General features: G+C 37.1%; 1 protein-coding gene across 1 annotated transcript; it reads left to right on the top strand.

Moving 5' to 3' along the window:
* Positions 1–2,549: 2,549 nt before the first annotated feature.
* LOC127429498 (serine/threonine-protein phosphatase 5-like) lies at positions 2,550–26,572 on the top strand. The gene is made up of 13 exons (XM_051678539.1): positions 2,550–2,688; positions 6,278–6,519; positions 14,943–15,090; positions 16,480–16,601; positions 16,680–16,745; positions 16,898–16,996; positions 17,650–17,755; positions 17,844–17,986; positions 23,145–23,232; positions 23,347–23,387; positions 23,469–23,647; positions 25,101–25,182; positions 25,332–26,572. The coding sequence occupies exons 1-13, from the start codon at positions 2,598–2,600 to the stop codon at positions 25,392–25,394; spliced, it is 1,470 nt and encodes a 489-aa protein (XP_051534499.1). The 5' UTR covers positions 2,550–2,597; the 3' UTR covers positions 25,395–26,572.

The raw sequence follows: 26,572 nt of genomic DNA, 5'->3' as shown, positions 1-26,572 counted from the left end.
AGTCATTTTTGATCAAATCTAGACAGCAGCCATCACTCCAACACCTTATCCTTGAGTAATCATAATAAACTGATCATTTGGTACTAGAAAATCACTTGCCATTATATCAAACACAGTTGAGAGATATTTGGTTCTTTAAATGAAGCTTAACATTGTCTTTGTGTTTGTTTTTGAGTTGCCACAGTATGCAATAGACTGGCATGCCTTAAGGTCAATATTAGGTCAAAAATGGCAAAAAAGAAACCGCTTTCTCTAGAAACTCATCAGTCAATCATTGTTTTGAGGAATGAAGTCTATACAATGCTTGAAATTACCAAAATAAATGAAGATTTCATACTACGGTGTACACTACAGTCTTCAAAGACAAAGGACAACTGGCTCTAACAAGGACAGAAAGAGATGTGGAAGGCCAGATGTATAACTAAACAAGAGGATAAGTACATCAGAGTCTCTAGTTTGAGAAATAGACACCTCACATGTCTTCAGCTGACAGCTTCATTGAATTCTACCCGCTCAACACCAGTTTCATGTCCAACAGTAAAGAGAAGACTCAGGGGTGCAGGACTTATAGGAAGATTTGCAAAGAAAAAGCCACTTTTGAAACAGAAAAACAAAAAGAAAAGGTTAGAGTGGGCAAAGAAACACAGACATTGGACAACATATAATTGGAAAAGAGTGTTATGGATCTTAACCCCATTGAGATGCTTCACAGTCAGCATTGCCAATTTTACCTCAACATGGAGTGTCCTTTCACTGTTATGCTGATGACACTCAAATTTACCTCCCACTGAAGCAAGGACAACCAAATGCCTTAGAACTTCTTCTGAACTGCCTAAAAGATTTAACAATGTGGATGTCTTCAAATTCCTTGCATCTTAATGAAACTAAAACTGAGATTATCATATTTGGCCCTGCATCTACCACAGCATCCTTATAAGTTAAACTGAATCAATTTAAACCTTACATTAAACCATATGTTAAAAATGTGGGCTTTTTAATGGACAGTGATCTGAAGTTGGATAAGCAAATTAATGCTGTTGTCTGGTTACGTTTTTTCCACCTTCGGCAGATAGCAAAAGTTAAGCCATTTTTTACTTTTAATGATAGTTAAAAGGTCATCCATGCTTTTATCTTCTCCCGCTTGGACTATTGCAATTCTCTTTACACGGGTATTAATCACACTTCTATGGCTCAACTGCAATTTGAAGCATGATCACATCACTCCTTTTCTCGCTTCTCTTCATTGGCTGCCGGTACTGTATAGAATTACGTTTAAAACTCTCGCACTAGTCTATAAGTCCATAAACAAACTTGCTCCATCATATCTCTCAGACCTTCTCTCCCCTCATCACTCCTCCAGATCTCTCAGGTCATGTGATAGCGTACTGTTAACAGAGCCTAGAACCTGAAGGAAACAAAGAGGTGATCGACCCTTTGCAGAAGCTGGTCCTAAACTTTGGAACAATCTACCTTTATATATTAGAACTGCTCCCACTTTAACTATTTTTAAGTCCAAGTTAAAAACCTATTTATTCTCTCTGGCATTTGAATAAATATAGAGAATGCTTGGATGTTTTTTATTTTGATATTTAATTTGACATTGTTTATCTATATTGTACTGTTATTATCTGCTGTATTATTTTAATATTCTTAGTATTATTTTATTTTTCATTGTATTATTGTATTATTTGTATTGTTGTAAAGCACCTTGGTCAACCTAGGTTGTGTGTATATGGTGCAAAATAAACCTGACACTGACACTGAGCTTTTGTGGGATCAGCTAGACTGTAAGGTGTGTGAGAAATGCCCGACAAAACAGCCACATCTATGGCAAGTGCTACAGGAAGTGTGGGGTGAAATGTCACCTGAGTATCTGGACAAACTGACAGCTAGAATGTCAAGGATCTGTAAAGCTCTCATTGCTGCACATGGAGGATTTTTTGATGAGAACTCTTTGAAGTAGTTTAAGAAGTTCTGAACTTTTTTTTAAATTGTAATAGTAATTTTTCATGTTATGAATGTCCTGACTATACATTGTGATCAGCTGAATGCCACTTTGGTGAATAAAAGTACCAATTTCTTTCCATTAGAGCAAAATCTGTACATTATTCCAAACTTTTGGCCGCCAGTGTTTATTTTAAATGATATTTATTTTAAATGTTGCTGATATTAAGTCATCCCAAACATGTTATATAATGTTGAATACTTTCATTTATACTAAAATAAATATATGCTTCACTTACATTTCACTATCTGATTATAATAAATAACTTATGTTGAAAAGCAAAAATACACTGATTGCTCGGGTAGGCAGGGTGTGAGCACCTGATGGTGATGAACTCTGGGATACGCTTGGTATTCGCACTAGTGTGGATTTAGTGTGGGTTAAGTGCACTGAGCTTTGGCATGTTTTAGACATGGGACAGTCTTGAACACTTACTTCCTGTCGCGTGCACGCGCACTCAAGTGACCAAGACCGCAAGTGTGTGTATTGGAACAGCTCCGCTGTCTCTGGACTGTTCTAGAGGTGAAGGGAATACAGCTTTACGACCCTCCCAGCGGGTGTTTGTGACAGCAGTGAGCGTGCACACGGCAGCATGACGGAATCCGGCAGTGAGAAGATGGCGGAAGAGGAGCAGAATTCCAGTGCTGAGAAACTGAAGGAGAAGGCGAATAACTACTTTAAAGGTGAAAACCCAGCAAATTAACTGATGCATACACGAGATCGGACTCACATTCACTTGTCTGGACTGGATTGGATGGGGTTAAGGTTGTATGAGCACACAGAGATGAGCTGAAACATGATGAATCTTAACACTCATACAGCGAACTTAAGAATTATCTCATTATATTTATCATTATTGATTTATTCAACACAGAACAGTGAAGCGGAGACCAGCTATGGTTAAAAATGTTTTCATTCAGTTCTGCTGTGAAATGATCAGGTTAGCGACTGATGATGATTGGATAGAAATGCTGCTTCAGTGTCATGATCACAGTAAAAATGACCGAAAATACTCTGATGACAGCAGATGGAGGTGACACGTGTTTTATGCGACAGAGTCGGCTCACTCATTAAGTTAGATGAACCTGAACAACTCATTCATTCATTGACATCCGTCATTTATTTGTATTTAATGACTGAACTAATCGAATAATTCCCCTGCAACGGAATCAGCGTCATGCTGTTTGTTTATCTTCCTCATATTTGACCGCGACTTTTTAAGAATTTCATTGTGCATTATGTAGTTTCTGTGAGATGTTTCTAGCACATCCCTTTGGCTGTTTGACAAACATTTTGACCCTGAAATTGCAGCAAGCCCTTCTAAAACAGTCTCTTGTTATTATTATTTTAATATGCTCTTTGAAGTTCACTTATAATATTAGTACATTTCATGTATTTGTAAAACATGGTCATTTTTCACACTCATTCTGACCCTCTGTCCAAAACGCTCCGTTTTGGTGCTGCTTCTCCTTTAAGACTTGACAGTAAACGGCCATTGTTCTGATTGGCTGTCTGCTTTTGACTGACCTGCCATCTCACTGCACCTTTACTAGGCGGGGCTACTGAAGTGATAAGGGAAAGTAGGCGTTGATGTGTTGTTGTGGAGGCCGTCAGATGCAAATGTCTACCACAGTGTGACATCACAATGTGGAGGAAGTAGAGAACAAGTTGTTTTGGCAGCTTGTAGCGCCCTATGATTTCCGCGTTGCGGAATATACGGACAGTATCACAGAATCCAGTCATAAAAACGGAATTAAAACCGCTAACTGCTAAATGTAGAATGCCACAGAATTAGACATATTAGGGATAAAATGAATATATAAATGCACAATTAATCAAATTAAAATCGTGATATGTCCTAGTGTGATGATTAAACCACAAAAGGCTGAGATTTAATTAAACAAATATACGGTCTGCTTGAGGTATTGATTGCGGTAATTCGGGGATAAAATGTGCATAACTGTCATTCAAATAATATCTCAATATAAAAACTCTTGAAGGCCCTAAAATAGGCTTCTTATCTACATTTTTGTAGATTGAACATTTTATTTTTAATTATTGATTTATTTTACTTTTGGAGTGAAATGGGACCAGAGCATTTTCTTGATAGATTTGTTAAGAATCGCCTCTGTACTTACATAGATCCCTCCAATTTTGTTAACTAAACTTAAATGCTTGAAATTTGTTTATTGTAAATTTTGCCTATGTACAGTGCTGTGAAAAAGTATCCTGATTTCTTCTGTTTTTGTGTATATCAAATTCTAAGTTGTTTCAAAAATTCAAACAAAATCAAACATTAAACAAAGGCAATCTGAGTAAAAACAAAATACAGTTTTTAAATGATAATATTATTTATTGAAGCAAAAAAGTTATCCAGTACCAACTGGGCCTGTAGTTACTAAATCCCCAAATCTATGAAACTGCATTCATAATGCTGGACTAGACACACCCAGGCCTGATTACTGCCAGCCCTGTTCAATCAAATCAACACATAAATGGAACTTTTTCAGCAGCATGAAGTTAGCGAAAAGGTCTCACCCAGAAACAGACTACGCCAAGGTCGAAAGAAATTCCAGAAATTATTGAAATACATCAGTTTTTGGGAAGGGTTACAAATCTTTTTCAAAGGCTCTGGGACTCCAAAGAACCACAGTGAGAGCCATTATCTCCAAATGGAGAAAACTTGACACAGTAGTGAACCTTCCCAGAAGTGGCTGACCTTCCAAAATTCCTTCAAGAGCACAGCTCTTACTCATCCAGGAAATCACAAAAAAGCCAAGGACAACATCCAAGGAACTGCAGGCCTTTCTCGCATCAATAAGGTCATTGTTCATGACTCCACTATCAGAAAGACACTGGCCAAACATGCCATCCGTGGAAGAGTGGCGAGGTGAAATCCACTGCTAACCCAGAAGAACATTAAGGCTTGATGATCCTCAAACCTTTTGGGAGAATGTTCTGTGGACTGATGAGTCGAAAGTGGAACTGTTTGGAAGACTGGGTCCCGTTACATCTGGCGTAAATCAAACACAGAATTCCACAAAAAGAACATCATTTTGGTCAAGCATGGTGGTGGAAGTGTGATGGTGTGGGGATGCTTTGCTGTTTCAGGGCCAGGGCGACTTGCAATAATTGAGGGAACCATGAATTCTGCTCTCTACCAGAATATCCTAAAGGAGAACGTCCGGTCATCAGTCCGTGAGTTGAAGCTCAAGCGCAACTGGATTATGCAGCAAGACAATGATCCAAAGCATAGGAGTAAGTCCACCTCTGAATGGCTCAAAAGAAGAATATTAAAGTTTTGGTGTGGCCTAGTCAAAGTCCTGACTTGAACCCGATTGAGATGCTGTGGCAGGACCTTAAACGGACAGTTCATGCTCAAAAACCCTCCAATGTGGCTAAAAAATATATATTTTAGTTTTCAGTTGCATTACGCTTACATGTTGTCAAAAGTCTGGCGAGTAAAACAAATTTTTACTAGCCAATGGCGATTCTTTTTTTACAATGTGTCTGTAGAGGGTTACCTTGGCTTCCAGAGAGTTTTAGACTTATCTGAGATAAATGAGACACCAGCACCATTACCTGTAAAGTGTGCATTTACACTAGCTGAGCATGCAGACCTGTTTTGTTTCCCTCTGAGTGTCGGGTGTGACCTTGAACTGAGCATGTCTGACAATTTCATCTACTCACAAAAGTGAAGTACACATTAATATACACAAAGTAGTAAGAACCATGCCTTATGTTGTTTGATGTGTGTCAACAGATTTGTTAGGAAGAGTTGGACTGTACAGCAGATTGTTTTGTTCTTTCCTGTTTTTTATGCTGCCTCCACTGAGCACTTTAGGATGAATTGGGTGGTCAACATTTCTAACGTCTAGATGTGTTTGTCGTTTTGTGCAATTCATGTTTTATTTATAAAGAACAGTGTAACAAAGGGACACTAGTTAGGAGGTCTGTTGAATTCAATATTAGTGATAGACTGATATTTGGCTCATTTTTAGGGCTGGGTATTGTACGGATTTCCTGATTCAATTCCGATTCACAAGCTCTCGATTTGATTCGGATTTCGATTCAATTGTGATTCATATGGGTATATTTCAGTTTATGGTTGTCACAATACCACAATTTCAGTAGTCGGTACCAATATCAGTAAAATTTCACGATTCTCGATACCAATTTCAATAACCTTGAACAGAAATTAATTGTTTCTCATATTGTAACGGGTTTATTCTGCGTCTTTTGGGCATAAATGGTCCTGTGCTCTTATTTCAGAGAAGGACTATGAGAACGCGATCAAGTATTACTCAGAAGCGCTGGAGTTGAACCCAACCAATGCCATCTACTACAGTAACAGAAGTCTGGCGTACCTGCGGACAGAGTGCTATGGCTACGCTCTGGTGGATGCGACTCGGGCCCTGGAGCTGGATAAGAACTACATCAAGGGCTACTACCGACGGGCCACCTCTAACATGGCCCTTGGCAAGTTCAAAGCTGCGCTCAAAGATTACGAGACGGTAAGACTAATGCTCGAACTCTGTAACATATTTGACCGTGTTTAATCATATTTAACCCTGATGTTTACTGGAAGCAATAAATACTTGTTGTGCAAATAAGTTTATTCTCATTTGAGGTTGACTGATAGTGGATTTTGCCGATACCGATAACTAACGTGGTGGAAAAGGCAGATAACTGATTAATTTGCCGATAGTTTTTAAAATTGATTAATAAAAAAAAAAAAATTCTTTCCTTACTATGATGCGCACAGACAATGATGCTACAAGAGTCCAAAATGAATAAAATCCCAGATGCAGTTTATAGTGCAACCAAAATCCCAATAATAACCAGAAACAAATGAAGGTTAGGTGCATAATGCGAGACTATGAAGAAGCCCGAAACACACCCCAGACTCTTTTTTTTTTTTTTTTTTTTTTTGAAATCGTTACAATTCTCTATAGTAAGTATTAATAAAATTAAGCAATTTGTAGCCTATATGTTCACCAGAAGGGTTTTGTACACCGATCAGCCACAACATTAAAACCACCTGCCTAATATTGTGTAGGTCCCCATTGTGCCGCCAAAACAGCACCAACCCACATCTCAGAATAGCATTCAGATATTATATTCATCTCATCACAATTGTACAGAGCAGTTATCTGAGTTACCGTAGACTTTGTCAGTTTGAACCAGTCTGGCCATTCTCTGTTGACCTCTCTCATCAACAAGGCATTGCAGTCAACAGAACTGCCACTCACCGTATGGTTTTTGTTTTTGGCACCATTCAGAGTAAATTCTAGAGACTGTTGTGTGTGAAAATCCCAGAAGATCAGCAGTTACAGAAATACTCAAACCAGCCCATCTGGCACCAACAATCATCCATGTGATTATTTAATCAACCAACTGTGTGGCTGCAGTGCATAAAATCATGCAGATACGGGTCAGGAGCTTCAGTTAAGGTGCACATATCATATCAGAATGGGGGAAAATTTTGATCTCAGTGATTTGGACTGTGGCATGATTGTTGGTGCCAGATGGGCTGGTTTGAGTACAACTTTTTTCTGACCTTGAAAGGCTTGAAGTTTTCATTGGAAAAACTCAGGAGGTTTTCCCACTACCTCAGCATGCTTGGTGTTAAGGTGTCTGCGGAGTTTAGCATGGCGCATGCTGTCATTAGCTAAAATCTCCTGACAAACAACACATAAAGGTCGTGGTGCATCAACTGATCCTGTCCATGTAAATCCTAAACTTAAATACTGCTCATCATATCATCATCTTTTGGGTTTGACCCCTGAAACTGAAGGATTTGAATTTGGTGGTCTCAGAAACCGCTCCATTTTAATTACAGACTAATACGTCACATCTGCTTTATTGGTGGGCTTGACAAATATCAGAGAATCTTCACAAATATTCTTGATAAATATTTTTTCACCTATTATTTTCAGAACTGTTTAAATAATGTTTTATATATATATATATATATATATATATACACACAGGTGCATCTCAATAAATTAGAATGTCGTGGAAAAGTTCATTTATTTCAGTAATTCAACTCAAATTGTGAAACTCGTGTATTAAATAAATTCAGTGCACACAGACTGAAGTAGTTTAAGTCTTTGGTTCTTTTAATTGTGATGATTTTGGCTCACATTTAACAAAAACCCACCAATTCACTATCTCAAAATTAGAATACATTATAAGACCAATAAAAAAAAAACATTTTTAGTGAATTGTTGGCCTTCTGGAAAGTATGTTCATTTACTGTATATGTACTCAATACTTGGTAGGGGCTCCTTTTGCTTTAATCACTGCCTCAATTCGGCGTGGCATGGAGGTGATCAGTTTGTGGCAAGGCTGAGGTGGTATGGAAGCCCAGGTTTCTTTGACAGTGGCCTTCAGCTCATCTGCATTTTTTGGTCTCTTGTTTCTCATTTTCCTCTTGACAATACCCCATAGATTCTCTATGGGGTTCAGGTCTGGCGAGTTTGCTGGCCAGTCAAGCACACCAACACCATGGTCATTTAACCAACTTTTGGTGCTTTTGGCAGTGTGGGCAGGTGCCAAATCCTGCTGGAAAATGAAATCAGCATCTTTAAAAAGCTGGTCAGCAGAAGGAAGCATGAAGTGCTCCAAAATTTCTTGTTAAACGGGTGCAGTGACTTTGGTTTTCAAAAAACACAATGGACCAACACCAGCAGATGACATTGCACCCCAAATCATCACAGACTGTGGAAACTTAACACTGGACTTCAAGCAACTTGGGCTATGAGCTTCTCCACCCTTCCTCCAGACTCTAGGACCTTGGTTTCCAAATGAAATACAAAACTTGCTCTCATCTGAACAGAGGACTTTGGAACACTGGGCAACAGTCCAGTTCTTTTTCTCCTTAGCCCAGGTAAGATGCCTCTGACGTTGTTTGTGGTTCAGGAGTGGCTTAACAAGAGGAATACGACAACTGTAGCCAAATTCCTTTGACATGTCTGTGTGTGGTGGCTCTTGATGCCTTGACCCCAGCCTCAGTCCATTCCTTGTGAAGTTCACCCAAATTCTTGAATCGATTTTGCTTGACAATCCTCATAAGGCTGCGGTTCTCTTGGTTGGATGTGCATCTTTTTCTTCCACACTTTTTCCTTCCACTCAACTTTCTGTTAACATGCTTGGATACAGCAGTCTGTGAACAGCCAGCTTCTTTGGCAATGAATGTTTGTGGCTTACCCTCCTTGTGAAGGGTGTCAATGATTGTCTTCTGGACAACTATCAGATCAGCAGTCTTCCCCATGATTGTGTATCCTAGTGAACCAAACTGAGAGACCATTTTGAAGGCTCAGGAAATCTTTGCAGGTGTTTTGAGTTGATTAGCTGATTGGCATGTCACCATATTCAAATTTTTTGAGATAGTGAATTGGTGGGTTTTTGTTAAATGTGAGCCAAAATCATCACAATTAAAAGAACCAAAGACTTAAACTACTTCAGTCTGTGTGCACTGAATTTATTTAATACACGAGTTTCACAATTTGAGTTGAATTACTGAAATAAATGAACTTTTCCACGACATTCTAATTTATTGAGATGCACCTGTGTGTGTGTGTGTGTGTGTATATATATATATATATATATATATATATATATTAATTATTAATTTTTTTTACAACTCTCTGTGCCTCCTCTGACATGCTCTAGTGCCCCCCTGGGGAGGCACACCCACACTTTGAAAACACTTGGTATGTTAGAGCTGTCGATTTATTTACTGAATGAGAACCGCTCTCGGTGGAAGCACCAAAGGTGGGCAAAGCACAACAGAATACAGGAATCTTGAAATGTGATTTTCAATGTTTCCTCTGCTTTTAACTTGAAAAAGCGTCCTAAAAACGTGACATTTATGAAGCTGAATACCAATGAGATTCTACAAACGCGTCCGTCTGACGCACATGTACATAGAGCGACAATTAAATATAGCACAGACAGAATGCAAAAACGTGTATTTTGAAAACTGGAAACATTGACGATCTCAATGCAAAACAGATTGCTGTCAATTGTAGGCTTCTTCAATGATAGGAGAATAAAACAAACAATATATTGTGTTCTTAAGCCACTTTTTGTATTGTCAAATCAATGCTTTATTCATCTGCCACAGTAATGCAATTAATTTCAAACTGAATTTCAATCCGTATTATATATATTTATTATAGGCCCTACATATTATAATTAGAAATATTTGAATTAAGCATTATTTATAAGAATTATTTTTATTTGGTGGCCTTTCTCAGCAAATAATTATGTATGTGATTAATTCCATTAATTAATCGGCATGCCATGTAATTAATTTGATTAAAAATGTTAATCGATTGACAGCCCTAATAAATATATATATATATATATATATATATATATATATATATATATATATATATATATATATATATATATATCAGAAAAAATTAAAAAGGGAATACTATTACTATATGGTGATGTACTTCAGGCATAAGTGATGGTTTTTCTTGAAATGAACAGTTCTGGCTTCAGCTTCCAAACTTTCAGGAAACATCCAAACTAAGGATCACAAGTGGTCAGTGCTAAATACAGGTGTAAACGGGGTCTAAAATGTTTTCTAATGAGATCACAAAAGTACATATTGAGGTAGTCAAAAACACATGTGATGCAGTGAAGCACCACCCCTCACCTGTCAATCAAAAGAGTAAAAAAGAGTTTTACATTTTGTTGGTTACATTGGCTTTAAAAGGGAAATTAGAAAAAGCACATACATACAGTATACTTGCACAAGGCTTCACAGAGCTTCTCTCTTGTGCTTTATCATCATCCAGTAACACATTAGATTTGATGAGTGATACAGTTGAAGTCAGAAGTTTACATACACTTAGGTTGAAGTCATTAAAACTCATTTTTTAACCACTCCACAGATTTAATATTAGCAAACAATAGTTTTGGCAAGTCGTTTAGGACATCTACTTTGTACATGACACAAGTAATTTTTCCAACAATTGTTTACAGACAGATTGTTTCACTTTTAATTGACTATATCACAATTCCAGTGGGTCAGAAGTTTACATACACCAAGTTAACTGTGCCTTTAAGCAGCTTGGAAAATTCCAGAAAATGATGTCAAGCCTTTAGACAATTAGCTTCTGATAGGAGGTGTACAGAATTGGAGGTGTACCTGTGGATGTATTTTAAAGCCTACCTTCAAACTCAGTTCCTCTTTGCTTGACATCATAGGAAAATCAAAAGAAATCAGCCAAGACCTCAGAAAAAAATTTTTTGGACCTCCACAAGTCTGGTTCATCTTTGGGAGCAATTTCCAAACGCCGGAAGGTTACACATTCATCTGTACAAACAATAGTACGCAAGTATAAACACCATGGGACCAGGCAGCCATCATACCGCTCAGGAAGGAGACTAATTTTGTCTGCTAGAGATGAACGTAGTTTAGTGAGAAGTGCAAATCAATCCTAGAACAACAGCAAAGGAGCTTATGAAGATTCTGGAGGAAACAGGTAGACTGAGAAGCACCTCACTGATCTCAGCCTGCATCACCTTGGTCTAATGATGGACTACACTCTTAAAATGGAATACATAGACTATCAATAAATTGCCAGCAAAAGCCTTCATCAGCCAACTAACAAAGGAAAATGCATCTACAGTATATGAACTTCTGCAGTTAATCCAGGATGAACTTCAAAGACATTAGTCATTAATCACAGTTCTTACAAAGTCTTTGTTTAAACACTGGCCCTTAACACTTACTTAGTTTAATAATTTTAAACCATGACTTGCACTACACATAAATAAGTAATATTGAGATTATATTCATGCTGTTAACCAGAGGAGAACTGGCTCCCACAGTGAGTCTGGTTTCTCCCAATGTTATTTTTCTCTTTTAACCTCTTATGGAGTTTTGTGTTCCTTGCCACAGTCGCCTTCGGCTTGCTCACTGGGTTTCTAAATACAATTATTATTTATTTACTTATTTTTTTATACACACTTCATAATCGTATTTAATCAAACTACACGATGACTCTAAGACTTTATAGATATTATGCTTTCAGTTTCTGTTAATGCATGATTTTCTGTAAAGCTGCTTTGAAACTGTGTGTTGTGAAAGGCGATATACAAATAAAAATGACTTGACAAGTATCTATATCCACAGTAAAATGAGTCCTATATCGACATAACCTGAAAGGCTGCTCAGCAAGGAAGAAGCCACTGCTCCAAAACTACCATAAAAAAGTCAGACTACAGTTTGCAAGTGCACATGGGGACAAAGATCTTACTTCTTGGAGAAATGTCCTCTGGTCTAATGAAACAAAAATTGAATAGTCTGGCCATAATGACCATCGTTATGTTTGGAGGAAAAAGGGTGAGGCTTGCAAGCCGAAGAACACCATCCCAGCCTTGAAGCATGGGGGTGGCAGCATCATGTTGTGGGGTTGTTTTGCTGCAGGAAGGACTGGTGCACTTCACAAAACAGATGGCATCATGTGGAAGGAAAATTATGTGGATATATTCAAAAAAACATCTCAAGACATCAGCCAGGAAGTTAAAGCTTGGTCTTCCAAGAAGTACAATGACCCCAAGCATACCTCCAAAGTTGTGGCAAAATGGCTTAAGGACAACAAAGTCAAGGTATTGGAGTGGCGATCACAAAGCCCTGACCTCAATCTGATTGAAAATTTGTGGGCAGAACTGAAAAAGCATGTGCGCGCAATGAGGCCTATAAACATGACTCAGTTACACCAGTTCAGTGTTGAGGAACGGTCCAAAATTCCAGCAACTTATTGTGAGAAGCGTGCGCAACGCTACTCAAATTGTTTGACCCAAGTTAAACAATTTAAAGGCAATGCTACCAAATACTAACAAAGTGTATGTAAAATTCTGACCCACTGGGAATGTGATGAAAGAAATAAAAGCTGAAATAAATCATTCTCTCTACTATTATTCTGACATTTCATATTCTTAAAATAAAGTAGTGTTCCTAACTGACCTAAGACAGGGAATGTTTTCTACGACTGAATGTCAGGAATTGTGAAAAACTGAGTTTAAATGTATTTGACTAAGGTGTGTGTAAACTTCTGACTTCAACTGTACATGCAGTGATGAAATCAGAGACCCTCCCTTTCGAAATCCGATCTCAGGTGGTCACACGAGACTATTTAAGCAACCAGGTGTAAACCACGAGCATGTTTACATGCACACCAATAGAGTGATTACTCCCAAAAATCTGCTTATTTTAAAAATCAGACAAAGCAAGAAACTGCGTTTACATGACATTTGAAATAATCACGTTTTTCTCTGCTTTTGACATCAAACCATGAAGAGGCATTGGATAAGCCATTGAAGGCCTTACGGCGATAAAGTAAAAATTTGTAATGCGTTTACATGACCACACACACGTTGTCGCCTTATTAAGCATAATCGGTGTAAGAACGTGCATGTAAACATGCTCAATGGGTCTTGCTTGACCACTTGTGATCAGAGACTGATTTTAACCAGGCATGAACAGAGCCTGACAGATTAAAAATAATTCCTTTTGTCTTGAATATCTCATGCTTCTGAATTTTAACACACAACACAAAACCATCTATCGACTAGAGATAGACCGATCTTTTTTTTTTTTTTTTTTTTTTTTTCCCCCATGTCAAATCAACCATATTTCAGAAACATCTCAATTATTTAAACTCACTTCACACTGGGTAATGGCTAGAGATGAGAGAGACTGATAATCAGTTTGACCGATAGTTTTAACCGATATTTACACAACAATGAACTTAATCATTGAAACTTAATCGGTTATCGGTTCTTTAATATGGAGTTTCACAAAAGACTTTACATTTGAAAAATGTATTACATTTTAACATGCAACGTAAAAGCAGTCACTGACTAGAGAGAGACCAATATTTCTTCTATGACTGATACTGATTATTTTTGTTCAAGTGTCCAGTAACCGATATGCATAACCGATGTATGCAAATAAAAAAGCTTCTTTTTTTCTGCTTTTAGGCACATTCACAATTTAATCATTTATCACTAACCTCTGGTGAACTACTTTACAAAACTAATATTGCACACAATCCACAAAGAATTAATTTGACTAGTTTTAGTAACAGTACACACTTGTTCAAACCTCTCACTTAAAGACTTTTTGGTTCTAACCTGATATTAAAGAACCAATAACTGATTAAGTTTCAGTTATTAAGTTCATTGTGTAAATATTGGTTAAAAATTCTGGTCAAACCGACCAAATCTCAAGCAACCACCCTGATGCAAAAAGTGTTTAAATAATTTGTCGTTTCTGAAATGTGGTTCTGAAACATGGAATAACCCAGATGGTTTATTTCTGCAAAAAGAGGTTGAATTTGTATTTTCAATTGTGGATTTTAAATCTCTCAATGTTGGGAACAGAAATGTAATCATCCACAATTCGATTTTGCAAGCTCTACATTGTGTGAACACAGATCAGTGTGATGTTGAAATGTGGCAATGTAGCAATTAAATCCCCCAGAGATGACCGAATATGCTGTTAATGGCTAAATTAGTCTCCATTGTCTTTCTTTCTTTTTCTATTGCTGAGAAGATAAAATTCAGCTGAAACACCGCACACACACTTCTAAAGATGTGATGTTTGGCCTGTATACCTTTTGTGTTATACCTTGGAAAAACATTTAAGCTGATATTCATAACAGCACACTAAATGTGCCTTAAATATTATTTGTTGCATTAAAGCACACCCAATATTTTTGGGGAAAATCAACCGACCAATGGCTTACTGATAGTTGACTGCATATTAAGCTGGGATAGAAGAAAATGTTTTAACATCAACAACAATGACACACACTTGAAAACAACATTCAGCTCGCCACATAAAACTCAAATGACTTCACTTTATTGTGAGTGTTTTTCTTTCTATTGTCTTTTTCTATAACAGGTAGTGAGGGTACGGCCCAATGACAAAGATGCCAAGATGAAGTATCAGGAATGCAATAAGATTGTGAAGCAGAAGGCGTTTGAGCGAGCAATCGCCAGCGATGAGCTGAAACGGTCCGTGGTCGACTCCTTAGACATCGAGAATATGAGTAAGAGCTTTATTCGATTTCTGCCTGACTAATTTCCTAATATGTTCTAAGTGTGAGAGAATCATACTTTTGAGGAGAATATCAGGGTTATTGTCTGGAAAAATTCTCATTTATTCATGCACATTGTGGTAATGACCTAACGAAAATCGCTAATAATAGAGGCATCAGTTTTAACTGAGCAAAAAATATTGCGTCCTCTCACATGTAACTAATTAATAGAGGTGGGAAAAAATATCGATATGCTAAAGTATCGTGATATTTTTCCTTGTGATATCTCGCTATTATTATTCACATAAAATAGGCTAACCTTTCAGGTGAAATCTGTTACACTTTTGTGTATTGAAACTGTTGTAATAAATAATGATTTTCAAATGTTTAGGCTACTATTGTATTCATAAATACTATCATTTATTATTAGAAAGACTTGCTACATTGACCTAACCACAGAAATAGGGAGCCATTATGGTCTTATATGTTTATGGCTTTGCATTGTACATGGATATTAGGAAATAAACTGGCCTTGTTTTGTAAACTGGCATTTCTATATTAATTTAACAATGCATTTGGTGATTTGGAAACAGTTCTCCTATGTCCGATGAAGACGAATGAGAAACATTGAGTGAAATATCGCAGTACACCAAAAATAATCGCAATAATATCGTATTGTGACCTAAATATCGATATTATATTTCATCGCCAGTTACCTTGTGATTCCCACCCCTACTAATTAAGTGGTCGAAATTCATAATGATACATTTAAAACAAGTTCAGCTTCAGTAGCATTAAATGTAATCTAGTAAATCTAGTTTTACAGTATATTCAATTTTGACCTGTATGGGAAGAACAGTTGTGACCCTTCACCTTCGGACTTTGTGGATATTATTCAGCTTTAAATAATCACTCAAATAATATCTGTGTGTGTATATATGAAGCACATTTTACCTAAAAATATTTCAAATGATCTCAAATTCAGCCCCTAACGGTTCTTTAGCCCCCTCACCTGCTCCACTGGGTTCTGCATCTTTCCCACAAATTGCATTCTTTCCTGCACACATGCACATGTCTACACACACTGATAGTGTTTTTTTTTTTTTTAAGTAATCAAGTAATATGTTCAGAATGTGGCATTCCACCCCCAACCATTGTACACTTTGGGACCACTACAAAGCAGATTGTCATTAAGGGAGGTCTTTAGTGCTGTTGTACACTAATCAAGAACTTAGGCATTTTAAATGGTTTTCAATATGGGTCAAAATGGTCCGAAGGATAAAAGGAGGGTGAATGTTAAGTTTAAAGTTGAATGCTTTTTATAGAAATCCTCAAAGCTATGTTTCGTTTCATGAAGCTGTTTTACGATTTCACATGTCTTTGTTAATTCGGTCCCTTCAGCGATTGAGGATGATTATACTGGACCTAAACTTGAAGATGGGACAGTCACACTGAAGTTCATGAAAGAGTTGATGGAGTGGTTCAAAGACCAGAAGAAACTGCACAGAAAGTGTGCTTACCAGGTGAACACTCTTAAAATACACACAAACTGAGTAAAAATAAATAAATAAAATAACTGTTAATCATCACTTCTCTTTCAGATGCTGGTTCAAGTAAAAGAGGTTTTATCCAAACTTCCAAGTCTAGTTGAAATTACGTTGAAAGAGGTAATAGAAGTAGAATTCTTATCATTATTTATCATTTTTATTATTTAAAATGTAAAACATTAGACTAAGCAGACTTCTATTTAATGACATTTTTCTCAACAATTTGAATTTGTTGTTCTTTTGCTCTCTCTGTTCATTTCTTTTTGTTTTAGACAGAGAAAATAACTATCTGTGGGGACACACATGGTCAGTACTATGATCTTCTAAATATCTTTGAGTTGAATGGTTTACCATCTCCAACTAATCCATATGTATCCTTTACCTCTTGGATTTGGTAATGTTGTGTAATACCACTTGATATTTATATTAATACATTAAGTATTTAAACATTTATACCTGCGTGGGAGCTGCTGTCATGACATTTCTGTGAACTGAGCAAACAGAGCCTGAATCACAGGCTTTCAAAGACCGGGTAAAAAATTGTTTTTCACAATATTTTAAACACATCCAATGTTATTTATGAATTAATGTAATTTTATTTGTATTTATTTTTTTAATATGGAGGGATCTGTCAAATTAAATCAATATTTTGGAGTTGGTCCACTGTAAGCATGTAAGGTGAGTTTTTAAATTTGGATGTGAAAATGCTGGCGACAGCCAAAATATGTTAAATAATTTTTTTATATGTTAAATAATATGTAATAAGTGAATGCTTTATAAAACAAATGGCAGCACACCAATATTCAATGAATTGTTTCATTTATGAATAATAACAATGAATAACTAGCCTAATTGTGGGCCAACAAGCGGTTACAGGTGTGTGAATATCAGCTTTTGTATAACAGCTTCAAACATGGCTCATCTAATCCAACTGTAGCATCGAAACTATCTGTTTTATAATAGTTTTTCTCTCACATTTTGTTCATGGATCACAAATAAATTAGCCTTGACTATATGGTGCCAGCTGTTCAACGGTGATTTTGTGGACCGTGGCTCCTTCTCTGTTGAAGTCATTCTCACACTCTTTGGCTTCAAGCTGCTCCATCCAGAACACTTCCACCTGCTGAGAGGTGAGCATGCACCAAAGACTTTTCCAGCAGTGGTTTTGTGCTGGCTGAATCGGATCCGTATTTGACATGTGTTCGTTGTTTCATGCAGGTAACCATGAGACCGATAACATGAATCAGATGTACGGGTTTGAGGGCGAGGTGAAAGCGAAGTACACTGCTCAGATGTTCCAGCTCTTCAGTGAGGTCTTCCAGTGGCTTCCACTTGCACAGTGCATCAACAACAAAGTGCTGGTAAGACACACTGCATAAAGGAAAGAAAGATAACAGCACATACAGTACTGTGCAAAAGTTTTAGACACTTAATATGTTTCACATGAACATTTGTCTTAAGATGGTTATTTATATCTTCAGCTTTAGTGTGTTAATAGGAAAAATACATTTTAGACTCCCAAACAATACTTTTGCAAATAGAAAAGATTAGAATAGAAGAACAGGGCGCTCTGCAAGAGATGGCATTCACCCACAGAGCCCCCCACTGAACATCGTGTCAGTCTGAGATTACATAAAGAGACAGAAGCAATTGAGACAACCTAAATAGATAGAAGAACTGTGGCGAATTCTCCAAGAAGCTTGGAACAAAAGCTGCGATTTAATGAGGTAAATGTATAGTTTGCATGTAATTCAAATGTGAACGCTTGTGAATGTGTGAAGACAGTGCCAGCTGCTCATACCTTTTAAAGCTCCTTGTTGGCTCATACAGGGAAAACACTGCCATGAGCATTGTGTGCTCTGTTTGTAGCATTTGACAGTAAACGGAGTGAAAATTCACATTGTAGCGCAAGGCACATACAGAGTACATATTTAATTAAATCGCAGGCTTTTGCGGTTTAATAATCACTTTGAGTCACGTAGCGACAGGCTTTTCCAGAGTGGGAAGCTGCAGTCCAGCGTCAGAGCTCCTTGGTCAAAACAACACAGAAACACTTCAAAATAAAAGCTTAGTCAAAAATAAAAGCTACATTTATACAGGGTTCCCATGGGTCCTGGAAAACCTGGAATTTTGCAATGCAGTTTTCCAGTCATGGAAAAATCATGGAAAATTAGAAAAATACCTAAATGTCCTGGAAAATATTTTAGTATAATAAATCGGTTTGACTGTGTCAACAAGGTTTTCGTTACATGTACAAAAACATGGTAATGATCGGGACTCAGAATAGGAATCAAATACACATTTGTATAGTTTGTCAATGCCGGTGGCTGCGCATTGTGAAACAACATCACTGGTTTAGGCGCTTACACCCTCGTGATTGATTACAGCAGCGGCCAATCGTGTGCTTGGCAATCACGGTTCAACCAAGGCAGATCGCTTGATTGGTTACAGCTACAGCCAGTCACGTGCTTGGTGCGTGTACAGTGAGAAGCGGCACTCATGAAACTTCTGATTCATAAACAAACTGAATGACCTGGTACATGTACCGACTGACTGAATGAGAGGGGCATGCTGTTAGTTTACTTCAGCATCGGCATGTGAGTCTGCCTTGTTCATCACGGAGAGAAACTGAATAAAGTAACGTGCAAATTGTAATAAAGGAGAAGGTAAGGACGTAATTGATACCATTAATATTATTAGACTATTATTGTTGTCTTTTTGTATGAAAATTTATGCTCGGCAGTTCACAAACTGAATGGACATTATAGATCTGCTTTATTCTTATAGTGCTTAAATACTATAAAGTCTCTTGGCAGATTTCGGTCGTGAACATTTAAAAATGATTCAATGACTCACTCATAGCACATAAGATGCTCTCCAGAAGTAGTCACTAAACTAGTCAATAAATTAAACTGAACAAATTTGTGAAACAGAAGCAAACCTTTATAATACCCTTTATTTTTGCAGCTAATTCTGCACAATTGTGCAGTTAATTTGCTGTACTTCAATCATTAAAATAGCTTAAGTTGGTGCTTTTAGCTTATTCTTAAAAAAAAAAAAAAAAAAAAAAAACCTGAAACATTTTTGTGGATCTGCATCCCTGTGTGTTATAAATTTAGACAATACTGACAGTCGGACCACTAATTTTTTGTATTTTTAAAAATTATTTCACACTAGGTTGGTTACGTGGCGATTCGGCCTTAATACCTCGGGATGAGAATTAATTTTCAATAATTCAACAATCAGAGTCCGTTTATACCGCGGTTACCACGTGCAATATGTGGAAAACACAGAATCTTGTGTGCAGCACATACAGACTATGTAATTTAAATGAATCACAGCTTTATGGGGATTAATAATCACACTGGGCCATGGAGCAAACTGCTTATCTGGAGGTGAGAAACTACCATCAAAAACAAACAGAAACATTACACTTAAATATTACACTTGTTGGGCACATAAAGTGTCCTAGAAATGTCCTGGAAATTGTGCCTTGAAATGAGTGGGAACCCTGTTATAGGAAAATAGTATGGCAGAAATGTATCACTACTTTTATGTAATATTCACTGTAATACTACTACTATTATCTAGTATATCTATAGCAGTATCTAACATCTGTGATGCTCTGATATGCAGCACTTTATTTGACAAAATATAAATCCAATGTTGTATTTTGAATTGTGCTGAAAGGTTCTGTATAAAAGCACTTCATTTAATAAAAAATAATACAATATTATGTTGAAAATTATTTTCTTTTACAATTTTAATGAAAATTTATTTAAACACCATTTTGATGATAAAATTGAAATAAACTGTTGATATGGAGTTCAAAAAAACAAAAACAAAAAACAACGGTATCGGACTCTGTAAAAATGAAATATCGGTACTCGTTCTTAAAAAAAAAAAAAAAAAATGGTATCGGGACATGCCTTTTGATTAGTTTTGTCTATTAATTCTGAATCGAAATATTTGATTTGAACAGTCAAAAGTTGAAATTATTGCATTCTTGTTGTTTTTTAAGAGCTGCTGTCCTGTGGCAAGAACTCTTTCAGTCTTACCTAGCACTGTGTTTAATATTCTCTCGCAATGTGAAAAAGACAAAAGAAGAGAACTGATTTCACAGGGGAGTTTTGAAACTTTATTTTCTCCCATTTTCTTTACTTCTAATTCCAATAATTTTTGTAACTGTGGAAATGTTTCTAAAGTAGGGAAACGCAACGGACTACCTTATTTTGGGGATTTTGCCGGGACAGATAACAAAGGTGGTGTAAAAGGCAGATAACCGATAAATCAGCCAATAGTTTTTAAAATCAAGGTTTCCGTTAGTTGTAAATATATTTTTTTTTGACCGTTAAAGCATCCCAATAGCCGACAAATTCAAAAATTGTCAGACACACTGTCTGGTGAAAAACACGAAGCATTAGCAGCCCCTTTAGTTAATGCCACAAGTGTACAGTGTTGCCATCCCAATGATCCCAATTAATAGTCAAAAAAATAAAGAGAAAGAAATTAGCCAAGATGAGAAATTATATGAAATAACCCCTAATGACTTTTGTTATTTTAATATTTCTTTGTGAACGGAAAAAAAAAAATGTGGCATGTTGCCGTTTAGCTTTTTGCTTTGTCCCGTTTTTGTTTTGAATGCTTTTTTTAATTAGACGCTAATTCCATGACTGCCGTTTTTTTTTTTTTTTTTTTTTTTTTTTTTATTTATTTATTTATTTATATTTTTTTAAATGGAAAAGTAACTATAATTAACAAACTTTATTGTTCATTTGACTTGATTGTGTCATTATTATATTGCATATTATGCATGGTACATCAAGTTACAGTGCAAAAAAAAAAACATCAAAATGAGATGACTGAATTTTTTCCAGTTTGTCTCATAAACGTAAAAAATTCCTGGACATGTTGGCTTGCACCAAAATTTCTTAGCAGAAACTCTGACATAGAGGCAACCAGAGGCTGTGGTCAGACTCTGGATCCCTCCAGCGCCATCCACCGGGTTAGTAAAAACTAATGGCGAACTGTCATCATTGACTTTTGCAGATAACTGATAACTCCAAAAACAGCTATCGGTGCCAATTAATCAGCCGGTCTCTTATTTTTATCTGTCAAATGACAGGAAATATTTTAATAAAGCTGTCAGTGTTTTAAACATTTGGTAAATGAAAGAAAATCTTTGGTTGACAACCTCTTATTAATATGAAAGGAGCTTTTTCCATTTTGCATGGTTAATTGTGATCAGATGTCTGTCCAGTCCCGCTGGAGATATCAGCCACTTTTCCACTATCGAGTCTGGGCCATAAACTGGTCAGCCGGGGTCAATAGCCCCAGACCACAAGCCGCGAGACCAAAACCGTTCTGCCTTACCACCATTGGGCCAAAAGTCCCGCAGCGTTGCCCTAAAACCCGCCTTTATTATGCCGCCCTGGTGCAAAAGTCACACACCTGCCCATTACACAAGCCAAAACAAACACGCATGTTATCTAGTTATCTAGAATATCAAGTTTATATTGTATGGAAACGTTAGCTAGTTAGCAAAGTAATTTAATGTTGACAACTCACCGACTTTAACTGCCACGTGTCCCGAGTTATCTCTTCACTAACTGCGGGACAATGTCCCAGCACACCGTCCAACATCACGAACCATGGAAAGTTCTTCCTTTGGGCATACCTTTGTCCATGGTGCATCTTAATGGATTTGTAGCGTGTCCGCATTTTTTTTTTTTTTTTTTTTTTTTTTTTCCCGCTGAGATGCAGGTGCGTGACATCACACAAACATGTTGACACCCAGAGATGTACAAAGTTAGTGATAAACATTCACTTTTATTAAATAATATCAATCAGTGAGTCAAAGTTCCTACATCACAAGATATTAAAGCTTATTTAACAAACGTTTTCAGAGACTGGTGTACAAAACACAGTAAATTAAACTCTCTTTTGATGATCATACACCTGTAGCACAAATGCTAGCATAGCAGCTTTGTTTATCAGTTGGGTTGCAAGGAAACAGTCAAACCCCTGTTATGCTAATGGGAGTGTTGTGGTTTTGGTTGTTTAAACATCATTTTAAACTTCTGGCAATGGAATTCCTTTATGGTCGGAGATCGGAGAATTCAAGTAGGAATATCCCACATCCGACTTCAGTGAAATGCAGCACAAGTGTCTCGCTAAAGGTGGAGGCCTTTGACTTTGAAGGTGCCTTAATCCCTAGTTGGCCTCGCTTGGCCCAAGGATAATCGGCGGGCCAAAGGCCATTGGCTCCGAATAAGCCCCGAGGAGGCACGATTAAGCCCCGGAAGTGACAGTGGGAACGCAACTGGCCTTGGCACACACTAGCATGCCTTCATTTGGCCTGACAGTGGAAATGTGGCTATTGAAATGCAAGGTGCAATCCAGCTCAGGAATATCCAGATACTGTGAGGATATTGAATACATGTTATTGCCAGGTGTAAAGTGGGGCCAGTAAATCTTTGTTTTTGTCTGGTGTGTTGAGTGTGTTAAATTGTGTTTTAGGTGATGCATGGAGGACTGTTTAGTGAGGATGGTGTGACTTTAGATGACATTAGAAAAATTGAAAGGAACCGACAGCCTCCAGAATCTGGTAAGATGTGCTTGATGTCACCAAATGAATACTGTGTGTAACTAATGTATTTTTCGAAAAGTCATTTGTTTCGAAAAGTTGTAATTTGTAATATGCCAAAACGGTTTGTTGCAGGTCCGATGTGTGATCTGCTGTGGTCAGATCCTCAGCCTCAGGTCAGTTTCTGTTACATTACAGCATTCACAGCTCTCCTTAATATCTTCTGCAATTGATTAACCCCAGTTCTCTTCTTCCAGAATGGGCGCTCCATCAGTAAACGGGGCGTGAGCTGTCAGTTCGGGCCTGATGTCACTGAGCGCTTTCTGGAACAGAATAAACTGCAGTATATTGTGCGCAGTCATGAGGTCAAAGCCGAGGGTTATGAGGTCACTCACTCAGGGAAGTGCATCACTGTTTTCTCAGCGCCAAACTACTGGTACTCTCTTCTCTTTATTTATTGTCTTTATTAGCACTACACAATGCACAGCACCAGAAGTCAATCGTTTAGCGAAATACCAAGGTTTTTTTTTTAAAACATTAAAACAAAGTCAGTCAAGCATCCAAACATTTGACTGGTCCTAGAGCAACATCCTTTTGTTTCTGGAACAACATTCCTGCCAACCATTCATAATTTTGTGTTCCTCGCAATATTTTTTTGTTCCCTCAAAATGATTTTTGGTTCCCTCACTATACATTTTGTTTTGCATTCCATCACAATATTTGTTTTTTGGTTTTTTTGGATTCCTCGCAATTTTTTTTTTTTACCTGGCAACAAGTTTTGCTTTCCCTTGCATATTTTTTGGTTCCCTCGCAGTACGTTTTGCATTCCTTTGCAACAAGTTTTGTATTGCAATTATTTTTGGTTCCCTCGCAATAAGTTTGCGTTTCCTCACAATTATGCTTGGTTTTCTCGGAATAAGTGTCACGTTTCCTTGCAATGATTTTTGTTCCCTCTCAATAAGTTTTGCGTTCATGGTACATTACCATAAATATCCATAGTGTCACTTAAACTGCAGTAAATATGTGTTTGGCAGAATGATTGATTTTTATTACTATAGTTTAGGTTTGAAATATGGTTAATAAATGGTTACTTTAGTAAAACCATAGTAAATTTTGTGGTTATGATGGTTTTGCTACCAAATCCATAGTTGAACTATAGTTACTACAGTAAAACCTTAATTTTGGGAAGGGATGGATGAAGGTGTTGTGAGGGAACCAAAACTGATGTGAAGGAATGCAAAAACAAGTTTCCCTGTCCTTCAAGGGGCTCTGTAGGATGTCCTGTATTTCATTGTCATTTTCCTTCATTTTGTCAACTGCTGGGCTTGAAAAATACAACAATCCATACTTAATTTTTCATGTTTGAAAGCAAGACGATAAAGCTTTCATTTTCACTTCCATTCCAGTCAAAAATTAAATATGAATACTGAAAGTTCCATTGCCTAAATAAATCATGAATTGCAATAATGCCGCTATGCCATTTTCTTTGTTAAAAGTCATATTTCATTTTACACATTCATAAATTGGGATAACCCTTGTAGGATGTAATTTATTCACATGCTCAACTGAGTGAACAACATGCTCCCTTTTGTTCAGTCGTTGTCTGTCAGCAGATCCTTGTTCACCTACAAGATTCCTAATTCATTCAGTTTGTTCACAAACAACATGTCTCAGTTCGGTCGGTGCTGCTCCGAATGCAGACTATGAATGCAAGAAAAAACAAAGCAGTCACAAAGAAGAGACTCCAGTGAAGGAGAAACGATTCATTCACTTAGAAGATTCGTTCAGAAACAGTCACTCACATCTGTTTGAGTTCAAATCGTTCACGACAGAAACCACTAGTTTATTCATGAGTTTTTCTTTTCTGTGTCCTGCTTTTTTCCCTCTAGTGACCAGATGGGTAACAAAGGAGCGTACATTCACCTCAGTGGATCAGACCTCAAGCCAGAGTTCCACCAGTTTAATGCTGTGGTAAGTGGCTTGACACTTTTACATGTTCTAGCATGCATTCTCAGGCAAGGAAAGACGGTTTGTGTTTTTCCCCTCTTATTTGGCGATATCTATTACTGTAATAAATGCAGCATAAAAAAACGTTTTTTTTTTTCTCTTTCTCTCCTCAGCCTCATCCAAATGTCAAACCGATGGCATATGCCAACTCTCTCATGCAGCTGGGGATGATGTAGTTGCTCCGCTTTCATATCCACACCAAACCCTCAATATTCACACACACTTTCTACTCGTCTCTGTGTCGAACAAACTATTTCTTCCTCATTTACATGCACACAATTTTACAGTATTCAACATACCTGTGGCTCCGTTTATTTCTTCCTGAAACACGTACAGATTTGTAAGTTGGTGATGCCTTGAATTCAGAAAAAGAAATAGGAATGTCATTATCCACATGCCCGCTAATGGATCCCCCTTCGTCATTTATGGATCAGTCCATATAAAGCTGCTTAGTTTCTAATGAACCGATTGGATGTTTAGCTATATGTTACAGGAGCTGAATTGTACCAAAGAATCAGTAAATGTATACAACACACCCCAAATTAAGAGTGTTGATGTAGAACTAAATCACGGCCGTATTGAGGACCGGAGTTGAAAAATATTGGTCAACACTTTTACTCTAAGGTGCTTTACATAGGGCCTTTATTTTGAAATCTTTCCCCCCACAAACAAAATCACCACCTTCCTATTTCATCGTATGTCCGATGTTGTAAAGTTCTGTTGGGAGGAAGAACAATTTCATTTTAATACTGTAGCAGAGAAAGTGTCGTATGTGATATATCAAAAACATTACAAAGCCAGTTTACGGTTTTCTTTTTCATCTGTTTCGTGGTCCAAGCTTTGTTCGTGACATGAATGTGATAAATGTCATAAATGTACAAACTTTAGGTATCTGTATGATTTTAGTAGATCACTTCACACGCACACTTTCAGCTCTTTCCCTCTCAGCTTGGGGAAAGTGCAGTATTGTGAAGCTCCGTAACCGTTTAGTGTACTCCATTTTGTAGGCAGCTCCTAAATGTCTTTCTCCCAACATGCTTGAAGTGCACTGGAGATGCTGTATAAACCTTGTACCTTCCACTTTATGTTTGTATAGCGGATCCCGATTCTTTCGTGTGGACTCAAATACGACAGCAGAAACCTACCTTCCTCTCTTTAAACGCACAGCAGCCATGTCCCATGCCCTTGACTTTTTAGAGAAAGAATATTAAATACACCAACGTGGATGTGTGTGTGTGTGTGTGTGTGTATATATATATATATATATATATATATACATACTGTATCACTGAAATTTCTGTGTACATGTTAAAAAAAGAAGTTATTGAATAATAATAATAAAAAAAATGCCATT

This window comes from Myxocyprinus asiaticus, chromosome 39 (assembly GCF_019703515.2).
Source record: "Myxocyprinus asiaticus isolate MX2 ecotype Aquarium Trade chromosome 39, UBuf_Myxa_2, whole genome shotgun sequence".
Classification (NCBI taxonomy): Eukaryota; Metazoa; Chordata; class Actinopteri; order Cypriniformes; family Catostomidae; genus Myxocyprinus; species Myxocyprinus asiaticus.
Note: the sequence above shows the minus strand (reverse complement) of the source record. Positions and strands in the feature narration are given on the sequence as shown.